This window comes from Aythya fuligula, chromosome 9 (genome assembly GCF_009819795.1).
Source record: "Aythya fuligula isolate bAytFul2 chromosome 9, bAytFul2.pri, whole genome shotgun sequence".
Taxonomy (NCBI): Eukaryota; Metazoa; Chordata; class Aves; order Anseriformes; family Anatidae; genus Aythya; species Aythya fuligula.
Window position 1 is genome coordinate 2,002,799 of NC_045567.1, and position 24,660 is coordinate 2,027,458.

The 24,660-nt window shown below is 35.3% G+C and overlaps 1 protein-coding gene across 1 annotated transcript in view; it reads left to right on the top strand.

Moving 5' to 3' along the window:
- The window catches only part of SLC9A9 (solute carrier family 9 member A9), a 217,796-nt gene that overhangs the window by 112,288 nt on the left and 80,848 nt on the right, over window positions 1-24,660 (top strand). Inside the window, 3 exon segments of the mRNA XM_032193572.1 lie at window positions 3,670-3,783; window positions 5,653-5,764; window positions 9,506-9,659. Of these exon segments, the coding sequence (XP_032049463.1) occupies window positions 3,670-3,783; window positions 5,653-5,764; window positions 9,506-9,659 (380 nt within the window).

Below are 24,660 nucleotides of genomic sequence, written 5' to 3' on the forward strand. Positions count from 1 at the left end.
TCTCTTGCTGATGGGAAGTAGTGAATAATTGTTTTCTCCTTTTGCTTCTGAGTAGCTGTCCTGGTTTCAGTTAGAACAGAATTTTCTTCCTAGTAGCTGGTGGAATGCTGTGTTTTGGCTCGGGATGAGAAGAGTGCTGATAACACCCCGATGTTTTAATTGTTGCAGAGCAATGCTTATACCAAGCCAAGGACATCTCAGCTTCTTGCTCTGTCCTGCCAACAGGCAGGCTGGGGGTGCAGTAAGAGCTGGGAGGGGGCAGACCCAGGACAGGTGATCCAAACTAGCCAAAGGGGTATTCCATACCATCTGACGTCATGCTAAACAATATATAGGGGTGGCTAGCCGGGGGGAGGGGGCCGGACTGCTCGGGGTTAAGCTGGGCATCGGTCAGCGGGTGGTGAGCAATTGCATTGTGCATCACTTGTTTGTACATATTATTAGTAGTAGTACTATTATCACCATTGTAATATTATTATTATTATAATTATTGTTGTTGTTATTATTATTATTATTATTATTATTGTTGTTATTATTATTATTAGTATTATTATTTTCCTGTCTTATTAAACTGTCTTTATCTCAACTCATGGGCTTCACTTTCCATTTCTCTCCCCCGTCCCAGAGAGGGAGGGGGGAGGGTGAGCGAACGGCTGTGTGGTGTTTAGCTGCCAGCCGGGTTAAACCACGACAGTAGCCTTTGCTTAATTTACTTTCCTTTAACTAAACTGTTCCTTATCTCAAACAACAAGCTTTCATTTTTCTCATCATATTTTCATCCCTCTGTCCTTCTGAGGAGAGGAGTGAGAGAACAGCATGGTGGAGCTGAGCTGCCCATCAGCTGTTAAACCACCACAATTGCTATCGAACAAAAAGCAGAATTTGAAGAAACACTCTGCTGAATACAGGAATAAAAGTGAAGGAACAAAAAATCTTGGGAAGTCTGGAGGACTGTGTTTAAGTTTTACATTATATCTACAAGTGTCATGTTCCGGGAAAAGACACTCAAATATCTCACTTCTTTTGTGCCAATAACTAGTTCTGAAGGATAATTTTAATATTCTGTTGTGTTGTGTTTTTTTTTTTGTTAAGATAGGGTAGGAAATTTGAACAGGCTGCACTTCACAAATAAATGCATCATATGAGTGACATGCTTTTAAAAAGGGAGACCAAACTATAGGGGGAATACAGAAGACCATGAATGATGCTAAAGAACTAATTTTACTGTTCTAAGGAGCCGAATCCCTCATACCTGTGCCTGGGATAGGAAGGAGTCTCATTTCTTTAGAGTCTAACCCAAATCAGCTATTCAAATATATTCAAATAGCACTTGGATTTTTGCTACAAAAAGAAAGTAAACTAGCAGGCAGTGCTCTGATACTGGAAGATTGAAATACTAAGAAATTAGAGATTATTATTATTAATAATTACAATTTATAATAACAATAATAAATAAAAAGCATGGTTCAGGACTAAAATTCATGTTGGGGGGCAGCACAGAATTTTGTCCAGTTCATGCCCAGGAACATGATTCAAGAACTGCAATGGATTACAGTCTTGCATGTATCTTACATAGATGATGCGGCTAACAAGCATCACATAAACTGTAAAATATAGCCTAAGAGAACAAAGTCTTATGCTCGTGACATAGGAAATGCTCGTGTCCTAGTGAGAGAAAGTAATATACTGTATATGCTGTTCATGTTGACTGAAAACACATAGTCAAGAATTAGAGATTTTTATTTTTAGGAATCACTTATTGAAATAGTTCTGAAGGTTTGAAACAATATGCATGTAGCCAGAAAAGATGAAGCTATAGGGAAACATAAAAGTTGCTCTACAATGAATTCACAGAAATACCTAAGTACTGCATTTTGACCAGATTGCTTGGAGACATGGGGTGAGAAGTCTGAAAGCAGTAATGTCATGAAAGCACTTCAGGCAGGAGTTAAGAGCGTGAATTTAATGTTGAAGACAACTGAGGAAGAATGTACAGCAAAAGCAAGGATACAGCAAAATCTATTTTCCTTCCAAAACTGCATGTCAACAAAGAATTTGAAAATATAATAAACTTTAGCTTTTGAAACTACTAACAGTAGATTCACTTTATATTAAGTCTTGAATGAGATTTTATAAACGAAGAGCAAAACATCACCCAGCACTGAAAGCTCTAGAGTACCTTTACCTCATCCTAACAACTAAAGCATGCAGTTATGGCTCATCATAGCAGTTCCTTCCAAAGATTTATATGTATATATATACAAATGTATAGATATAGATATGCAAATCCTGTCATGACACTCCTGAAAGATTAGTCCTGAAAGTTTACATCATTAGAAAAAAATGCACAAGGTGACAAGCCCACAAAGAAATGGGATCCTGTTTGCTCCCAACATGGAAATGCAAAGATATATCTTAATAATTCTTATGGGTCGCTAGAACCCATAATTTGGGACATTTTAACAACTAGTTTATAATTTAAATTTAAATTAAATTTAATTGAAGTCTACTAAATTGCAAATATTTCTTGTGTTTGTTTTCACGTTGTTCAGCAATGCAGTACAAAATGGGGACCACAAAACATGAATTTGGGATAATTAATGGTGCTGCCACAGGGTCTACAATATCTTCCCATATACTATTAGGTTTTTTTGCCTCTGAAATTTGTTTAAAATAGTTATTCTGATAGCTCTCACTTTTTCTTTGTTAGATCTTATTAACTGCTATTGGATATTTATTTTTAGAAGCTCAAACATATTAAGAAAAGTACATGAGCCCACTGAAAATGAAGAAAATATCTCCATAGTAACAATCCTGGTAGAGTGATATATGACTGTAGACAGATTGACAAACTTCAGCCCTGATTCTGTATCTTTGGAGCCCAAAAGTGATTTCAGAAGTCTAAATCCTCATCTTCTCTCCTCTGTAGTTATTTGGCAGAAATGATTGATTTTTTCCAGATGTGGATAAATATGAAAATTTATATTTTATATTAGTTTTTATATAATAAGATGGAAATGCAATCAGGAACATCCCCTAAAGGCAAATGAGTATTTTGGCTTTGCTTGTTTTTTTCACAGAAGAAATCCTACCATAATAATGTATTTTAGCTTTATTTATAATATGTCTAAATGATATCTTAAATACTTTGTTTTGAAATGAGTACTTCATACCGATATACATATAATGTGGTAAAATCATCACCTATGGAATAATATTCTTGATAATAAAAAGATCATGTTATATTTTAAAGGCACAGGTTCTTAAAAATGCACTCAGGATTTTTTCTTCTCTCTTGACATTACTGTACCATTCCTGTAACTGTACTGTGCTGTCATTTGTGTAGTCAGGATCTGAGCCAGTTCCCAGGTTCACCTGTGTAAACCTGACTAAAGCTAAATCCCCTCAGTTTCCACGGAAGCTTTTATAACTTAATTGCTGTTTCTGTATTTTGCCAGTTGTCTGTGTCAAGTTTTCATACACAAATCAGAGAAAAACACGTTACTGGGACTATCTAAAGCATATGATAAAATAAATGGTTTTAAAATCTACCCTTGAAATGGGATTCCTTTTCCATTCATCTAAATCATTCCATATGCCAAGGAAACATTGTGATAGAGTAGTTAGTTACAGGCAGGAATCATAATTGTTTTCTCTCTCTCATTTAAGTTGTTCGAGTTCATGAATTTTTTGGCTGAGAATGTCATCTTCTGTTACATGGGACTTGCACTATTCACATTTCAAAATCATATCTTCAATCCTCTTTTTATTTTTGGTGCATTTGTATCCTTTGCTCTAAAGTATTTATTTGTGTTTATATATTTATATATGTTAATATATTTATATTTCTGGGTATGTATAAAGAACATATGCTCCATTTAAAATAAATAAATAAATAGATAAATAAATAAGTCAATAGCAAACCTACTAATTCCTTAGATGTTAAAAAAAAAAAAAAGCAATTGACTTTATTATGCATATCTCAAAAACTGCCTCACTGCATGTAAGTTGGTGGTCTTAGGGCTTCTGGTTTGCAGATAGATATAAGGCAAAGATAGAAGGCTTTAAGCCAGCTGGGGAATTTCTGACACTGGGCTTGATATTAGGTTTAGAGTTGGGGTAGGAAATTGGGAAATGTATTGGGACAGATCTGTGTGACAAGTGCAGGCACACAAAATCTTTCTGTTCATACAAAGCCAGTGTAGATCCACAAACTGTAGAGCTGCCTCCAGAGAGTGCCATAAGCAGAACTTCCCAAAACTACATAATTATATGAAGTCCTGAAAAAACTCCAACAGCTTAGCATTGCTCATATCTTTCCTTCATTGAAGGGAAGGAATTTCCTTCTTGAAATTTGATATTTCTAGTGTACAGGGAATTATTTACATCATGAGTGCCCTAGAGGCGGGTAGGAAAGTCTGTCTTCAGTTCTCAGTTCTGCCATGGTTTCTCAGCAAATTCATTTTACAATTCATTTTTACAATTCATTCATCAAATTACTACAAAAAAAAAATCAAGCAGTGGTCCTTTGCTCATTACTTTTTGATGAACTACAGAAGCTTTGAAAGTTGGAATCACACTGTTACTTGCAGTAATTATATGTGCAATTTCCAAATGAATAATAAGAACTGCATTCCAGTTTCCTTCACTAAAGGTTGCTTTAGATGGCAGAGATGAGCCCAAGAGCCCATTGCAATCCACCACTGCAATGACCCAAGTGCAATATTGTGTCCTGCAGTCCCAGCACAGAGAGACAGCTGAACACGAGAGCAGCACTCAGCAACCCAGATGGGAGACTGTGTTGCAGAGCACTGTAGGGACCCTCTCCCTTGTTCCCTCACACTAAGAACCACCAGACTGCAACAGAGTTGCACTAGTATGGTGAGCACAGGTAATGTGAAGCAACCACTGCTAACGCTTCTTCTCCCAGGTCCGTGGGAGCTTTAAGCAGGCTCTTGGTCTCATAGATAGGATGCATCCAGACATTGCCACTCATGTGCTTCATTGGTTCTGCACTCCACAGCATGTCTCAGACTCTTGCAGCTGTAATTGAGCCCTAAGAGTCACAAGACAAGGGAAGGACAGCAGCTGCTAAAAGCATGTATAAGGATATACGATTGTCTTTTTTTTTCAATCTGAAATAGTGTTATGTTTCTAATTAAAGCTACTTTCATGATAGTTCCACAGGGCAGTAATAAAGAACCCCTTTTGAAAAATCTCAAAAAAAAAAAATGCTGGATATAGACAATATGAATCCTCAGGAAATAAGAAAGTAATCATGTCCAAAAGCACATTTATTCTTTGCAAATTGCTGCTGAAGGAGATAATGCCATCCCTGAAATTGATGATGGGCATTTTACTGAAGGACTGTAGATGAAGTCACATATGATACAAATTTGATGAGTGAAAGTAGAGTGATTGAATTGGGATATATAATGATCAATCTGAAAACAGGATGTCCGGGGAAGACAGTCTCTGCCACTGTATGGTTTTATAATGAGGTTGGAACCAGAAAGATGTAAAATACAAAGGAAGATAATCTCATATTCATTTTAATTACACTTTTAAAATAACTATGAAGAAATACTGGATTTAAATTGACTGTTCTTTCAGTAGTTTCTCCACCATTTTCCTTAACATCTTACATTTTAGGTGGCAGTTTTTATAGCAAGAGCTTGCAACATATATCCACTTTCCTTCCTTTTGAATTTGGCTCGAAAACAAAAGATTCCCAGGAACTTTCAACACATGATGATGTTTTCAGGTAAGTGCTATTTTGGTATTTTTCCTGTCCACATTTAACTACTAACATAGACAGTCATCTATCACTAGAAGTCACATCTGTCATAAAGAAGTCATCATTTTAGTACTCAAGATAGCCTCCTCAAAGCCATTGAAGCAAATGGACATACTCTCAGCAATTCGCTGTGCTCTGGACTTATTTTAGTTAACTTTTTTGGAAACCTGTCACTCAGAAGCCAGTCTTTTAATCTGTTGTCCCTCATCCTGTCTCAACACTTCCATGCCAATTTGGAAATATCGTGTTTACATGTTGAGTTGTTTGAGAGGCATTTGTAGTATATCTAGCAGTATGCTCATCTACCAGGAAATAAATACCCAACTTTAAAGGTGTTAGTACTGATACTCAGATCATGGTCTTTGGCAATTCTTTTTAACTTACGTGAACAGTTTGCCTTTGAAACATGAGATTAGGAGACCTTAATTCCACAGACATTTTCATGTGTTTTCCAGCCTGATATCTAAGGACTTTACCTTCTAAATTCAGGTTTACTTTCTAAATAGTGGTTATATTCATTTTAAAATCTGATTAGCAATGAAGAATTAAATAATTAAATAAATAAATAAATAAAATCCAGGAGAAGGAGCCATCTTCTATTCTCAGAGCATCATCCACTGATCCACTGAATTGTTAAAATATCAGCTGGAAACTATATTTTTGGACTTGCATAAGCTAGAAATACTTCCACTTGACTTTCTGAGGCTACTTAGAAAAAAACGCACTAATAAGCTAAGAGTATTTAGTCACTGAAAGACAGAAACACAGATCCCCCTATGCCATTTATGAAATCATTTTTTTAAAGTTAGAAAGTCATAACTTTTTTGTCTTTTTCTTGCTTTTTATACAAAAAGGTATTCCAATTTTTAATGGATAAAAGTTCTTGATTGACAGCCTTGCTGTACACTGATCCATTTAGCCAGGTAGCAAGTAGAATACAATGCACTACATTTCAAGCTTCTTCATCAGGAATACTCCTCATCAGGGTGCCTCATTTAAGCCTATATAATTCCATATCTCTAGAGAGCAGCACAGTAGTTCATTTCTACATCCATTCAATCCTTCTGCTAAAAGCTGCCACTGAAAATGTCAGTTAATACCAACTAGATTGTAGTCAGAGATGATGACACACGTTCATTACAAACTGGCTTTCAGACTGCCTGCTCATCTACAATTGTTAGTGGTGTGAGATATATATGTAGATCACCCTGATAAAGCTAGCAGGTGGCCAACTAAACAACAGCACACACACAAAATAAATAAATAAATAAATAAACTTGCTATCATTAGTTATCCAGTTTCCAAGCCTCATTTTTCTTTTCTTTTTGCTCAGATAAAGTATGGATTTCAAAGTATTCTAAAATATATCTTATTCATCAACTTTTCTGTCCTTGTTTCTCCAGTCAAATTTCATTCTCCACCGAGCTAGAAGCAGAAAGCAGCCAGTGAGGACTCACTGTGAGAGTACACATTAGCTTCCCAGCATAATCTGGCAGCTGAAAACCAAAAATGGTAGTATTGAAAATTTCTAAAATGCAAATGTTAAAATAGTCAGAAAGTATTTTTAAGTGTTTTCAAAAAGATACTGTATTTTGTTGAGAGAAATATCTTTAAAATATTTTTTTAAATAAATTGCATAATCTGCCAGAAGACCAATAAGGACTCACTGCCTTTCATACTACCAGCAGTTTCGCACTTCACTGATGTGTGGATTTTCCATGTAATTGCACTTTATTATATGTATTAAGATGTATGCTCAGTTACCAATAATGTTCTTATTTACTACAAACTGATCATCCTGTGTATAGTGATAAACAGAGAAGACAATGACTGCCAGAAAGAAGACACATTTCTGATACGAGTAAACAAGACACTGAATTTGCATTTGGAGGAACGCCCTCACTTGCTTCGTGCCAGTGCCTACACAAGACTAGCAGAGCTTTTGAATCAATGTTCTGGCATAGCTTCAGGTTCCAGTAGGCCATGGAGAAAACTGGGCTTCAGTCACCACATCATCACACACGAAGATGTGAAAACAAAGAATTTGAGATTAGTTTTGCCTTTGATCATATTGCTACCAAATGCACCCAATATTACTATTTTCTTTACAGAGTTTTATGGCCATAGTCACCATGCATATCAAAGTCTGAAAAAAAGCACTTAAGATTGGGCAAGTACATTGCCAGTTAGCATCTGAGTACACCTGACTTTGCCAAGAATTTTACTGAAGTTACTAAATATACTTTTTGAGTACTAATACATTTGAGAAAAGGTGGATGAGTTAGTCTTGGAAGTGGATAATGTAGCATTTTAATTTATTATATTCCTCATCTGTTTGTGTCCCTCTTCTAGCATCATGTTACAGAGGGTAGATTCACTTTTACAATTATGTTTAATCATGATTCCTGATAAAAACACATTGTAAATCAAAATTAGATTAGTCTATGTGTAATTAAGCCTCAGCTTCTCAAATTAAGTTCAACATCAGCTAAAATGAGCAGGCCAGCAGTCTCAGCTCATGTGAAAAAGAAATATTTTCATGTGTTAAATTTAATTTGAGGTAGTCATCTAGATTACCACTTTAATCACCAGAAAAAGACCATGTTAATGGTGGCTCATTTGCTCCTCAGGCACATGTTTAAAATGAGCTGATGCTTTTTATTTTGAAGAAAATAGTAAAGCATAAGCATCTTTAGAGATGTCTTTTACATAAAAGCAAAATCAATGACAAGTCTCCTTGTTGACTTTAGTGTCACTTTCATAAAAGCAGAGATTTTAAACCTCTGCCACTGAAGCAGTTCAGCTAGTGTAACTACAGCCTGGTGCTGCGTTGCAGAAAAGGCTTTGTTTTCTCTGGATAAACTGTTCATCTTCTATACCAAATGATTCGTAGCCTAGCTATGCACTCTTAAAAAGCTTTAGAGTTCCACTACAAAAACTAGGGTTTTTAGCTGTTGATTAAAAGATTTTGCATAAGCCATCAGTACCTTACAAAAGTTTCAATAATTACGTTTAATCTCTTGATATTTGCAAAGATTCAGTGTGCATTGTATACATGCAATGGTTTTGCTCTCTACATATATTTTATAGATTATATTTTTTTAGAAAACTAAAATAAATTTAAATAGATTAATGAACAACATAAGAAAATAGAGAGTATTATTTGTATTATGCATCCTTAGGTGTGGAAGCATTATTTTAAATATATGAAAGGACAGGCTTTATTTTCCTGTCCTTTTTAATGTGTCACTGTATGAGGACCTATTTAATTAGCTTGTTACTACCCATGGGGCTTTTTTTAAACTCAGTGTTAGCTGTTTTGTCCATATTTGTAAGATTTTATGTTTACTATGTTTACTCAGGTATATAATTTTATGACTATCAAAATTTAATATCATTTTTAATATAAAATATAAAATGTTTAATATAAAATTATGTTTAATATAAAATTATTCACAACAGGGAATTCAGTGGATAGAAAACAGATGTGTAATTATTATGTGATTATCATAGAGGTTTCATTGTCCATTTTTGCTAAGTTGCTTACACTTGCCTTAAACACCGTGCTTTCAACTACTGTGATTCAACAAATTATAGTTATGATTGTGGCTGAAAATCCTTTCTGCCCTTGGAATCAGGTTTGGGTAGGAAAGAGTAAAATTCTATTTCTCCATCACATTAAGTTCACCATTCTCATCCATTTTTCAGGTTTACGTGGTGCAATAGCATTTGCATTGGCTATTCGAGACACAGGATCCCAGCCCAAACAAATGATGTTCACAACAGCACTGCTTATTGTGTTTTTCACCGTCTGGGTATTTGGTGGAGGCACAACACCAATGCTCACATGGCTTCAGATCAGGTTAGTACTCACTTTACAAGATTAACCATCAAAATATAATGCAATCACTATGCACACTGTGATTATTACATTCCTAGAGCTTTCTAAGACTTAATTATGCACTTTTTAATAGAGTTTTACAAGCACAGAGCAAGTATTTAGCTACCTGGTAGAGGTAGCTTTAGACCACAAAGAACAGGTTCTTCCCAGGCCTGTTAAAGATGTGGACCTGGCTCAAATCTGTCCTTATTTCCTAAATTTGTTTCACTACTAATGCTTTTAAATACTGTGAGTGTCCTCCTCACTGCTGAAAAAAATAGCTATGAAGGCAGATCTTCCCCTCATCTATAAATGTGTATTTATTATACAAACATGTCATATAGAATGTATTTCTAATTATACTGTGAATAACCAAAGAAATCTACCTACTTTTGTATACCTTTCAACCATTAATTTGTTGCTCACTGTCTTATATATGCTCCTCACAGCATTATTTTCTTGTTATTAGACACTTGTATTTACAGACAGCAATGAATGACAAAGAAGGTTGAATGAGAAAAAAGAGAGATGAGAAAACTGGTACAATGAATATTTAATTTAAAGATGGTGTTCTGCCCAACATGGTTTTTTTAAAATCCCACCTTTAACAATAAAAGTTTAATGCCATAGCTGAGTCCCTGCAACTGTTCACAATGTCTCCAAAGAAAATCTCAGTATGAATATAGATTTGTAATTCACAATTCCATATCATTTATCCTATATATAGCACACACTTTGCTTGTTTAGAAAATTATGTCTGATTAACAAGCCTTTGTGTCAGACTGTTGCTGTAAAATACCAGCTGAAGATAACTAAATTGAAGATTTAATAAAGAGCAGAGATAAAGGTTTGAAGACAAAATAAGAGACAATGTAAAAATGCACTGTATAAACATAAAATACACTGTATAAACATAAAACGCAGGCATCCATATGCAATGTTGGGGCTGTTTCCATGATGTTTGATTTTTTTCACAATATCTCTCATGTGACATAATGCCAATCAAGTTAATAGGGTTTAAATATACTCCTCCACTCTCAGTCAATCTTTCTGAGATTTGCCGTTTTTTCACTGTTGGTCAGCAACAGAGTTGCTCTGTATGGAAGCAGATATGTGGGTGAGGAGGAATAATCTGGCTGGATCTCGTGGACCATGTTGCTATAATGTAAGATTAAGAAACAATTTTGAAAATACAGTAAGGGAAACAGGAGCTGGGAGCAGTAGTCACATGTCTAGTCTAAGGAAGAACTTATCTCACTAAATGCCTGTCCTACTCCAGCTCTTTAGGAAATTTTTAAATGATTGTTGTTGCAAGCTTTCAGTAATACAAACAACTTAATTGATACGGTGCCGTTTCTTCAGCTACTAGAGGTACTACCAGAGGTGGGAAGACCCACAAGACCACAAACAAGGGGCTGATACACACATTAACTATTCATTCTGTTCAATGCAACCATGTGCTTCTTACTTTAACTACCTGTACTGTTGATTTTATCAGGGAAGTAGATAGTCATTATTGTTCTGAAATGCTCATCTATTTTCAGATCTCCTCTGAATCCCACCAGATCTGCCAGAATCTAGATTTAGTAACCAAATAGTTTGGTTTTGTAACTGGACCTAGATTTTCTTCCTAAAAAGCTATTAGGTTTGCAATGCCAACTTAAATTCTTACATCAAAACACTCAGCTTCACAAATTATGAATGTACGGTCAAGCTAAGATAAAATTTTAAATAGACATTTTAATTACAAATGTAATTTAAGGTCCCAATTTCTTTCTAATGATTATATATAACGGTCTTTATAATTTATTACACCCCACTATGGAACTTTATCTGCCTGCATTTGTCATCTTAGTCCTAAGTAAATAATTTGCTAAATAATTTTATTTAAGCTAGTGGTAATTCATAACAATTAATACCTGAAGGGTTTCCAGAGGACTTGGATTTGCCAAGACAGTTATGGGGCTGCTCCCTGTTATACCACCTTGCTTAGGACATGGTCCCCAGTATGCCTGCAGCTGTGGCTAAAGGGCAGTTCTGAGCTGCATTTATCTTCAGTTGTTTTGTTTTGTTTTGTTTTGTTTTGTTTTAATAAAATTAGAAGGGAGAGGCTGAATTTTGTTATGCTAGTTTGGAGGATTTTGCTCATGAAGCCAAAAGTGACTGCATTATGCGTATAAAATTGATGTAATTGCCTGTGAAGAAAGTCAGTGGAAGGGGTTGTTATAGCATTAATTACAGGAAAGAAAAATAATTAAAATAAAATAAAATAAAATAAAATAAAATAAAATAAAATAAAATAAAATAAAATAAAATAAAATAAAATAAAATAAAATAGGATGAAGCCAGTGAAATGCTGAAACTATATCTGTAGAAACAGAAAAAAGACTGATCTCACAGTCACCCAAAAGTGTCCCACTGATATGATGTTAGAACCATCCCAAGGCAGTATGAAACCACTTCTGGAGTGATTCCACTGTGCTTTAGGGAACCAGATTTACCACTACTCTTCAAATCCAAAGTATAGTGTGAGATCAGTTAATCTAAAAATAGAAATAAGGTTACACACATTGTTAAAAATTAAGTAAGTACTTACAGGAAATGAAAAATGCATGAATGGTTGCATTGAGGTCACAGCAATAACATCAGATTTCCCTATACCACCTATGAGTTACTGTACAGATAAACCTTCTCAAGAAACAGGAATGGGCAAAAATACAGTGATCAGGCGAAAAAAAAAGTCATTTTTGAGTGCTCTTTTATTGTCAATTAACCATTTCATCATAAAATGATTATTTATTCAGTGTGGGTTTTGGGGGATTGTTTGGTTTTTGCTTTGTTTTGGAATAGAAGGTATTCAGAGGATAATAAAGAGGAACATGTGATTTCTGAGACTATTTAGGTGAATGGAATCTTATTCATATTCATTCAATCTCTACTAGTCCCACTAGCTATTCCGCTAGCTATGTGCAATAGGCTGCAATTCCTATCAGTAGTTTAGAATACGCAACTCAACTCATCAGGTTTTATCAAGTTAGTCTTATACTAGAGGTAAGTGTTTGAGTTTACATGTTACAGACCAATTTACCCACATTTTGGCTGTAAAACATAAATGAATCTGTCATCCATTAGGTTGAAGACATGTAAAAAGACATTAATTGCATATAATTAATACAATATATTTACTATCAACTTTAACACAAAATATTACAGTGTTAGCTAAAGTAAAAGACAGTATTCAAGATCGGTATGGCCTACTTATTTTATATTATTCTCTACATTATGCTTCAATGACTTATTGCATACTCTGTAATTTACAGTGTGAAATCCTTATAATTGTAACCAAGATTAGTCATATATCAACAGAGCACCAGGAAAAAAGAAACGATAATTTTTAAGTAGCAGTAGAGATAGTCTGCTTAAAAATCAGTCTTTGTTTCCATATCTGGAATTTCCATAAACCTCCACTGATCATGACAGCAATAGCATTAGATCTGTTTTTCTTTTTTCTAGTTGACATTCAACAATGTAAATAAAACCTGTCACTATTTTTAGAGAAAATATATGTCCTTAGAGATAACTAGCAGCTGACTTCTTCCAGGAGTATGTATGGCTGATACAAAACTTCTGAATTGTTGCCAAAATATATAGGTTTTTGTATTATCAAAACTAACCAAGTGTTACTGAAAAAGACTCCACTTCCATTTCTTGCAGTGGTATCTTTGAGCTATCTCACAAGGCTAGCTGTGCTGAGAGTTTTCTTAAAAATATGCTTAAATGGATCCTAAGAGTTCACCCAATTTTATTAACAATTATAAGTCCCTTCATTTAACAAATGAATTATATTGAAATATATGCCCCTACGTAAACTGTACCTTGAATCTAAGAGAGATTCTTAAAGCCTTGGAAATCTGACTCACTAATGGCAGAATTTATGTTTACATGCATCTATATTCCAAAATTTTAAAAGAAATCTATATGAATCATTCTAGTTATTTTACTAATATATTTACCCATGCAGAGTAGCCTTCAAAATGGGTCTTAAAATTCTTGTCAGTCTGAATCATTTTAAATTTTGTTCTGAAAGAATATGGCATACGTTTTCCAAAATGTCTTATTTATTCTAGCTGTCTCCTTTTTTCAGACACAGTGATTTTAAACTCCAAGTTTCAGGAAGTGTATTGCCTTTCTGAACATTGGGTCCTATTTAAATGTTCCCCATTGTCTGGCAGAGTAACATACCATTTCTGAGCATAAAGGCACATGCACAGTCACTGTATTATCAGCTGGCATTCTGAGAGAACTGATTGCACTGTGTCACTAAATAATACCTTATCTTTTTGTTTATCTGAGACTTATAACTAGAAAAAAAAAAACTTTCTTTATTCCCCATGTGAAAGGACTGCAACATGCTGTGCCTGACAGACTATGAATAAATCTGCATCAGTATATGAGAGTAATATCACGATATATCAGCAGCAAAACAAAGATAGCCATTTAAGCATGAGTTCACAGTCAAATTGAAGTGCTCAATAGATGTGCCTTCAGAGATGTTGAGTATTACCTGCTAATGCTATTGGATCTACGTCTCTCCTCATTTCTCATACACTGATTAAAAATAGCAAGCTACATCTTACAGTAAACCTGCAATGAGTGGTTTCAAATAAAGGATTCTCCTGATAGGCAGAGAAGAAATACAAAGCAGTTAATAAAACATGTCCTCTAAAAGTATTGTTGTGCTAAGTATTAAGTCTTGTTTGTTTATCATCACCTCCCATGTAAATGTTTGTCAAGGGATTCCCAGATTCTGTGCTTTTTTTTTTTTTTTTTTGCATCAGGTCTTCAGTGTCTAAGATTTTTATTCCATATTCTGAATAAACAAAAAGCATCATTAAATAGTAACTTTTAATACTGTGCCTACCCAGCCATTGCCTTTGGTATGTATTTTACAAACTGGCTGCAAATGTCTGTGTGCCTGGCTGCCCTTAAAACATGCCCTATCTAGTTCACCTAAAGCTTCAGTTCCAGACCTCCAACTTTCTCTAAACTTCAGTGCCAGAGGCCTGGCACACCACATTTTTGGGGGATGGCCAAGGCTGCCCAAATTCCCATTGTTAGCAGGAGCATCTCTTCATTGAACTGTTCTATGAGAAAGCACCAATCCCGGAAATGAAATAAATCAAAACAAGCTATTCTTCTAATATTCAAACCTTCCCTAACTTCTAAATGACCCAGGCTTTCAGATTTGCTTTCAGAGATTTCCCAGAGCTCTGCTGATTGTTTCTACTGTTCAGATTCCAGCTTTATAACCACCAGCAGCTATTTCTCATTGCCCATCTAGTCAAAACTAAACCTAAAAATGTTAAGGCACGCTTCCAAAACTTCCTATGCATGGATGGAGACAGAAGATCTCTGATGATGAAAAACATCTGATCATTCATTCATACTACACCGGCATAAATATAGCATACCTTAATATAGTCAATGATCTCTCAGAATATAAAATATAAAAATAAGTGTAAAAAATGTCACTAAAAAAAAGCCTAATGAATGTAACAAGAACAAGAGGTAAGGATTCTTATCCTCTAATTTGAAAGTCCTCAGACCTAACTGTTTGAAGTGAGTAGATAAGCAAAGGGGCTATCATTACTGCAGAGACACTTCTCTGGTTTGTAAGGAAAATGATGCTTGCTGACTGGCTCTAACAGTAGATTGGAGGTAAACTGGGAGCAATATTGTTATTAGCATGAAAAAAATATTTGCCATTGTCAAGGATCAAGGATGCAATCCATATAGACGTAAAGACATGAAGGAAAGGACAAATCTGTTACAGATTATGTGAAGACATAACTCTATCAGTGATATGAAGCCACTGAAGTCAAAAGAGTTGTCTGAATGATGTGTTTGGTCCTTCCGTTCATTCTTTACACACTGAATCACTCAATCAAACCAAATGTATAGCTCTTATAGGGGTTTACCCCTATCTATTTTGACTGTAAATCTGCATTGAGTAATTCTGAAAGAACATAAGAACTCAAACTAAGAACTAATTGGAGTACTCACCAACTTGTAATATACTGCTATACTGGCAAATTTAAACTCTTGAAGATTATAGTTTTACTTTGATTTTTTGTTGCTCCACTTGTACAAGTTCATAAGCATCTGGATTCTTTTGTGGGTTTTTCTTTGTGGTATGGCTACAACACTGTTTTCTAAATTAAAAAAATATATATAAAGTTAAATTTTAAAAGGAAGAAAATTATAGGATTGCATCCAAAACACTTTGAGAATCTGGCATAGCTGTTAATGCTTTTGAAATATGGCCAACTGTTCAATTGTATCTCCTCTGAGACATAAAATTACATGTATAACATTATTCAGTGTTATGGTGAAAAAGTAGGAAGATCAAAACACTGCTAACTCCTGAACTCCCACCTATTTCTGTATTACAAATCTACTGAATAGGATAGGAAATGAGCTTTCAACAAACATCAGCATCAAAAAGATATGAACCAGAAGAGTCCAATAACCTTGGGTATCCTGGCATATCTCTTTACAGTTAAATATTCTGTGAATAAGTTGTTCTTCCAAGACATCAAAATTTTGGGTCCTTCAGCAGGGAACTCTTTAATCCATTGCTTCAATTTCAAAATCTGAAATCATCATCTTGATCTCAAAAAATAATTTAGGAAAGGTTAATGTAGTGTGTTTGTTTACCAGAACATCTCATTAGAGATGCAGGTTGGCAGCAGGGTGAGGAAATGGACTACAAGCTGTGGCTTGGCTGCTCGTAACCATGGCAGTGGCTGTCTACCAAAAAAACCTGTTTGTTAAAGTAAGATTCCATGCTTATCCCAGCCCTTTATCAACTGGGTATAAAGTGCTAAAAGATAGAACATTATGATAGAGTGACTGGAGTCACAACATGACATTAGCCAGTCTTTTAAGTGCTACTGTTTCAGTAACAGAAATATACTTTTCATTATTCCCAAACTCTATGGTAGTATTCCCACGTCTGGCAGCAGCTGTGTACAAAGAGATGCTGCAAAAAGGCAGATTACAATGCCACAGTGGTAGCACTCTTCGCTGCCAATGTGGAAGCTTTCATCAGATACTTAAAGTACTGACCAAAGTTGTTCTTTCTGCCTTCCAGCAGCGGTCCTTCAAAAAAAATAATAATAATAATAAATAAATAAATAAATAAATAAAAATAGGCTGTGGAAAGAATTCTGCCTTATCTAGAAAAATAACTGTGGTAAGAAGTCTAGGGGCTAAAATGGAAAAAGTATGATTGAGCCTCAGGGCAGGAACCCTTCCTTACCACAGCCTAAGAACAAAGGATGCACTTTCAGATTAAAACATTAACAGGTTGTTCTGGGCAAGGTGAATGATGCAGCCAGCATTACTATAATTTTCCAGTTATATAGTAAGATTGATATTTTTTGTTGTTATAATGACATACAGGTCTTTCTTATTAAAAATTCCAATTGAATTATTATTAAAAATCTACCTATTCCTGTGCTTAGACAGCGTTTAGCTCTGATTTGCTATCATATGCTTGCAGTATGTGGATAGAGCTGTTCGTTCTCCTTATTCAGATGGTAATTATAATAGAATTTTTCTTCTTCAAGACCACGTGTCAAATCTGTATGAATGGGATCTATGGGAGAGGTGGTGATGTAACTGGACCCCTACATTATTAGTGCTTAATCCCAACAAGGTATGCTAAATGGAAGTCTTTGGACAATACCAGCTTAAAAGTGACCTAATCAAGATATAGGCAATGTTAAAGCTCATGTTAACCGTTATTTTCCTATCAGCCTCTATTTGCCACATCTACTGTGCTGTGGGCACAAGGCTGGAATTGCTCGGCACTGTACCAGTGATCAAACCATTATCAGAAACTGCTCACTTTCACCTTTAACTTGACAGAAAATTCTTCTCAGGTAAGGCTTCTTCCTTCGTTATCCAGGTTGAGATTCCAAATCTTTACCTGATAACGAGATAGAAGCCTTTTAGATACTGAGATGGACACAATGTGCAACTGTCTGTTCTGTCTGGCATTTACAGCTTTAAGATGGTCAAACACAGCAAATTCAGGCAGAGGTCACACAAATCTCAGCCTAAACCTCATCTGAAACCGTTGGTACATGCTTGACAACCTCCTGCTGCAGTGCTTTAAGAGCAAACTGTCCTGGGCCCTTTTTATTTCTTGTCAGTAGTTAAGCTCCCCCAGATCCTGAGGCACTCTCTTTTAAAATACAAGTAGTAAGAATCATAAGATTTTTCTGACTATAATAAGACTGTCAGAGAGATAAAATGACTGTTCTTTGTAGATTTCCAAACTATAAAACAAATAATAGCAAGTATTAAACACACGTTCTATGCTGAATTGCGAAGTCCCATAGTCAAGAGCGGCTAGAAACCTCAAGTACATATAAGTTCAAAGGAGCTGAAGCTCCTAAGCCACTTTCAGAAGTTTGATTTAGACAGCTTTGTGTAATGCTAAGTGGAGCAATGCCTTTGCAAATGTTACTGGGGTTAGAAGCTCCCCATTACATAGGCCTTTTATATACAGATGAGAAAGATGAAACTGGATGGTAAGCCAAAGTTTATTCTCAATCATTGTTATATCAAGAAGCATCAGCTTCTGCTCCACATTGCTCCCTCTGTGCCCCTGTTCTGTGTCCACCACTTCCACAAGTACTGCAGTGTCTGCGTGCTCTCATCACACTGCTGGGAGCACCTACAGGGTTTCTCATGCTGCCTTGGGGATAGCAAAGGAGAGGGCAATATGTGGAAAGGAAAACCAGTAACAAGATTACAGCACTGGGAGGAATGGTGTCCTGACCATCCAGGCTAAGAGGCTGCAGTCTCCTGAGGTGAACAGGGGTACCATGACGTGGTTCAGAAGAGCCCAGCCGGAGTACAGTGCTCTTTTTCTGACTTCTGCTCTGCTCACAGAGAAGGGCGTGAAAGAGTGCATTTCCTTGCAGTCATTTGTCATGAACTAGATTCATGCAGGAGATTGTTCTCAACTGCTCATTGTTTATTCCTAAATTAAGTGGAAGGTTTGCTCTGAGTAAATGCATCTCGGCTTTCCTTTTTAAGCCTCATGTAGGCATGCAAGGATTTTCCCTTCTGAAACACAGCTCGTCCTTGAGATACATACTCTGAAATCAACAGCCAGGAGCATGTGTTCACATCTTCAGGTGATCCATAATTCAATAGTTATAAATTATTACAAGCTTCTTAATTGTTTTGCTTGTATTCCTTTGAATATATTTCCCTGTCATCATTTGTCAAGAGAAAGGAAGGTCAGTTTAGAAAAGAAGGTTTAATTAAATGTTTTCTCTTGTCCTCGGCACATGCTGTCTTCTACAACTGTATTTCTTTGAGTCATATTTCCTCTAGAATCCTGGAAAACAATTTAGTGAAAGTAAAGGGTCTGTTGATTTACTATTGAAAACAGAATGTCAGCCTGAGTATCTTCAACTGTAATTTGCAACTGACCACAACACTGAGATAAACAGTTAAATTAACGGCACTATGTTTTCAAGTACTGCTATATTTCTGTGTACTTCATACTGCTTATTATTTTGCTTTTAAAATACTCATAATCAGTCTAACTGGTATTCCGTCACCATACCAGAATAACTCCAATAAATGAAGCTCTTCCTTGGTTTCCTGGGTCAGATTCTTCTTTAGCAATAGTGCGGTAAGGGTTTTAAGTCCTGCTACAGTAAATACCTGTTGAGAGCCCAGCTTCAGCACAGCGACTTCTACCCACTGAGTTACTCTTAACCCATACATGCTTTCACTGGTAATGATACTGTCTTTGCCTAGAAAGTCTTTTAAATGCTAATGAAAGCCTCTGAAATCCAGAAACACCTCTAACTTAATGTAACAAGCCCGACCATTAACACTGCTGTTACTCTAAAATGACAACTGTACTTAGCTGGCCAGCTGTCTGTACCTATGAACATAATAAAGGACAGCATTTTGATTAACGTCTTTTATAATGATGATAGTTTGAATGTTGCTATGCTAAAAACATGAACTGCAGGCTGATACATGAGAGGCCATGTTTCTGCCTTCATAGGCTCTCCTCAGAATTAAGGCATTGCTAAGTGCAGATTCTCAAGTTTAAAAAATAATAATAATCAAAAATATACATTACCACTTAAAAGGTAAGTATGCCAGTTATGAATCACAACCTGAAAATGATTCTAAAGAAAATGTAACTAGGAAGGGTTTGAGTTCATGGAAGTCTGAAATAATAGCTCAGACAAGACACTGTTTCCCTGTTTATCAAAGAGGTGTTATCTGTAAGACACAGCTTTGCTGATGAGCCCCCCCCACACACACTCCTGCACAATACTCTGGGTATGACAGAAAAATAGTAGTTTTAAGTTGACTGAGGCAGGAAACTGCATTGCATGTTACCTAGTAATTGGGTAACAAGTGATCCAGAAAGACAGAGTAAGAGGCAGACTTAACTTCAAATGTAAGACACTCAGCCTGTGTGAAGAACTATCAGCAATTTCAAGTTTGGCCAAGCACATCAGAGATCATTTCTGTGATGCATTTGATTAATTTGCATGGTGATCTGTCGATTACTCATGATACAGGTCACGGGGAGTGCAAGATCAGATTCTGGCTTATCACTTCATCCCCTTTGATCTGGTAGGACAAACTTGCTAAAACATTGGTTTATATCCTAGCTAAAGGTATTTTTAATACAAAAGTGTTACTAGATGTGATAATCTTCCTTTGCCTGGTGGTCTTTGCCACCAGTTTTCAACTTGCGGGTATGCATCACTTTAGTGTGTATGTAGCATCTACGAGAAACAGGGAATGGTCTTGTGTGCCTGATTAAAAACATATTAGGGAAACACATTCTGCTTCAAACCTGAAATGTTCAGCATCACACATGAGATATATCTCTGAGCTAAGAAAACTCTTCTTGGGGCACACCGACACCAAAAGGGTTAACACAATAACTACTTTGATAATAGTAGCTAGAGCAGAAGTAGCCCAGGAAATGCTATAAATCAAGAAGCTGTATAAAAATTGGACATTAAATGTATTGGATGTTATTATAAAAAGAGAAATTGGATAATTTCCTTTCCTTTCTATCTGAAAATGAGAAATTGTTCAGGGAATGAATCTCAGTGATCTGCTGAAATTCCCATCATTTACTTGCAAGGTACTTTCCTGCTAAGATAAGGTGTGTGTTTGATCTATTAGAGTTATTCACCATAGCAGTTTGCCTGAATGATACTAAACAAGGTTTATAAACATTTGTGTTGCAATAGTCAAAAAACAAAGAACAAAACACAGAGGACTTGGACTTTCTGTCTCCGACTGGAAAGGCAGTCCAGGGACACTGCTGAATGGGAGATTTGGGACTACAGTTGTGACTTGTGTGAGACGTGTCTTCTGCTGTCAACTCTGTTGGTCCTTACTGGCCTGAGGGGTCTAATGTCAGGCAGTATCCTAACATGATGGTTAAATCCCATCCCATATACTTTACATTCCTAGCTCCACATGGCTATAGAAAACAAAAAAGGAAAGATGAAATGAAGGATATACTTTTATTGCTAGAATATTTGTTATGAGAGGGAAAATTACATAGCACTAGGAAAGATCCACACCTTTCAGTTTACTGAAAGTAAAACTGGAATTTACAGTTAGATGTATCTTCCTCACCCCCCAACAAAGCAAAACAAAACAAAACAAAACAAAAAAATAGGGATTTCCAGATAATTATAAATAAGCCTATAGCTTGGCATATAATCTACCCAGCAACAATTTAGGACTTGTGTCAATTAAGGAATTTCTTTTGTTAGCTTTTAAAATACTGTTGCATTAATATGTCTGAGTAGGTAAAAAGAAAAAAGAAAAAAAAAAGTGTTCTTCCATTTCATCCAGTAATGTTTTTCTTCCTTTACAACATATCAAGGTAGCTTATATACAGCCACCAACATGATAAAGTTGCACAAACTACAAAGAAAAAAAAAAAGAAGCAAATAAACCTATCCAGAAATACTGCTAGGGAACTTCTTAATTGTCTGGGACCTCAGAACAAACTGCTGATTTATTACTTTATATCAAAATACACCAAATTAATTTGGACTTCTACCTAGTCCCCCAGAATTAAATGGATGCAAGCATAAACCCAGTTGATTTCAAGCATGTCCAAAAACTGAGTTACTGAGAGTGAAATAGAATGTAGAGAAAAGAAATTTGAGTCTTTAGAAGTTAGACATAGATATGTAGTAAGAAATCATGGCTCTAGAAAAAAAAAAAAGGTAAAATTTTACTGAGATGAAATTTATGTGCCTGGTTTGTAGGTATTGATCAAAATCCTCTTAACTCTCTGTACTATTGATCAGATTGATCAGATACTGTTGCTTTCTGCAAAATAATTACTCTGGAAACTCACTGAAATTTCATGTTTAAAGACCTGTGTAATAATGTCAGCCGGCCCAAAAAAAAAAAAAAAAAAAAAAGGGAATGAAAATAATGTTATTCACATTTGTTCATTTGCTTTGTTTCCAAATTGTATACATTCATTCTTCATTTTGCTTGATAAATAAAATTGGAATTCCTTCAGGAAGAAAATATGAAATGAGTGTTTCATTTTGAATGGATGAAAGTTTTCATTTTGACTTAAAACATTATTTCAGTCTGAAAAAAAAAATATAAAAAATAAAAAATCTCAGTCTCTTTCAATTTATTTTAAGCTTTCCTGAGTTTTTTCTTCCTGATATCATGTATTTCACACAGTAGAAGAACATTTAATTCCATTTTTTAACTATACATGAAGTGTAGAGGGAAATAATAAATAAATAAATAAATAAAAATACAAAACTGTTTTAACTTCTTACAAGAAAAAAGATGCTACTTGGGACGAGCATTAGGCCTTAACAGTCTTAGGTGGTACACAGGCTAGAATATGTAGAAATCTTGTAAATCTAAACAAATAAAATCATATGTTGGTATAACTGCATAGCTGGTTTTGCAGAGTGAGTTAGTGACAGAAGAGAACTGTGTGACTTCAACTCTGCACTGAACATTGTGCATCTCTCCCTTCATCCATGCTCACTGTTCATAACTTTACAGCTTCCCCATGAAGGTGCCCTACTGGCTACATAAACAGAGCAAGGCAGGAGCAAACCTGATCTGTCACAATCCACTGGGAGTTTTGAGTTTTTATTTTTTCTTTACAAAAAAATAAAAAATAAAAAAAATAAAAATAAATAAATAAAAAAAAAAGGTAGAAGGAAAGCTCTGGCTCCTTTGATACCAAATCTAGCAAATTGTTCCAGAGTTAGTTGAAGGTGAAAGGGTAGTTAAAGCAGATATTTAATAACTTTGGCTTGGTATATCAGTATGGACTTTTAGAATTCAGTAAACAGCTAATTATGCTAGAACACAGGCTTTTTATACTGAATTATCAGTGCGGGAATGGACCAAAAGTGATTTGCTGGTCAGTACATCTATGAGATTTAAATGAGGAAATTACCTCTTATCTTAGTAAGGAAATAATTGATTTCAACATACTTAAAAATGTATCACCAGTTTCTGCATTTTCTTCTATTTATTCAAAGAGATTCACCATTTTTCACATAACAAATAATATATAAAGGAATCTTCAAAATGTGCATGAAATTACCCTGTTTTAATAAATCCAAGATGTTTTCCATGTACATGCAAATATATACCAGATGTGAAGCATATGAAGTCTTAGTTCAGGTCACTGCATGGAATGTTGTTTGTTAGGGTGTGTTTTGCTTTGTTTGTATAAATATCTGTATTCAATCTTCCTTTTTTCTTCTTCACTGATAGATATAATTTAGTGATGCTAAATACTCTTTCAAATGTTACTGAAACAGCAGATAGAGGAATCTTTGTTGGAAGGCCATCTATTACCCTAGTCAATTACAGTTCACTGAAGGCAGAGGAACAACACTTATGGCAAGCCATATATTGCTTTCTAATCAGAACTTACAAATTAACATTAAATGTAAATGATCATAGGGGACTTACAGCAGTTGCATTTTTTTTGGTGCTTCCAAATCACTTAGATCAATGCTTTACCCCTCGGTAGTATTTCCACTTGTGAGTCTAACCTTCCTCCTGACTGCATACAAGTTGTATTTAAAAATATTTTGCTATCTAACCAAAAAAATAATAATAATCTTGTAATCTTACAAGTAGGCAGGGTGCTCACTGTGACACTGAAATTTCCCTATTGTTTTAGCTATTCACTTACTTGTTGCATTAAGCCCAGTCAGGAATCACAGCATACATTCAGGTATTCTCCTCAAATCTTCTGAGACTTGGTCAGTCCCAGAGCTTTTTTAATCTCCACCCAGACATATTCCTGCAAATGCCATGGCAGCCCCTTTCCATCTGAGACACAAATGGAAACAAATGGAAACAAAAGAGGGCTTGACCTCTCTCTTGCCTGATACATTTAAATTTAATCTTTTATCTTAGTTTCCCAGTGTATCTTACCTTCACAGTTTTGCCTTTCAGATAGCAAGCTCCCTGGGTTTTCTCATACAATGCTGTCAGTCATACTACGCTAAATAGACTGTCAACATTCATCCTAACAAATAACTATAAAGAAAAAAAAAATCTTTTCAAAAAGCTTAATTTATGGATTATTTTGTCAATAACTCTTTAGACAAGAATAAAGTTTTATTTTATAGGGCTTTTAAAAATTATAACAGCTTTTGCAGTTTAAGAATCAGCTTTCACATATATATTGTCTCTGGATCCCAATGTTATGCCTCAAACACTCAGCATATCCTTTAGATTTAAGAAGTCTTATAGTATTTACTGTATTATTTACAGTATTTACAGTATTTGCTGTCTTACAGTGTTTACTGATTCATTAGGTGGCAGGGTATACGGAATTTTAAGCATCAGACTTGCCTTTCAGCTATCAAGTTTCTTGCTCTCTTCAGTA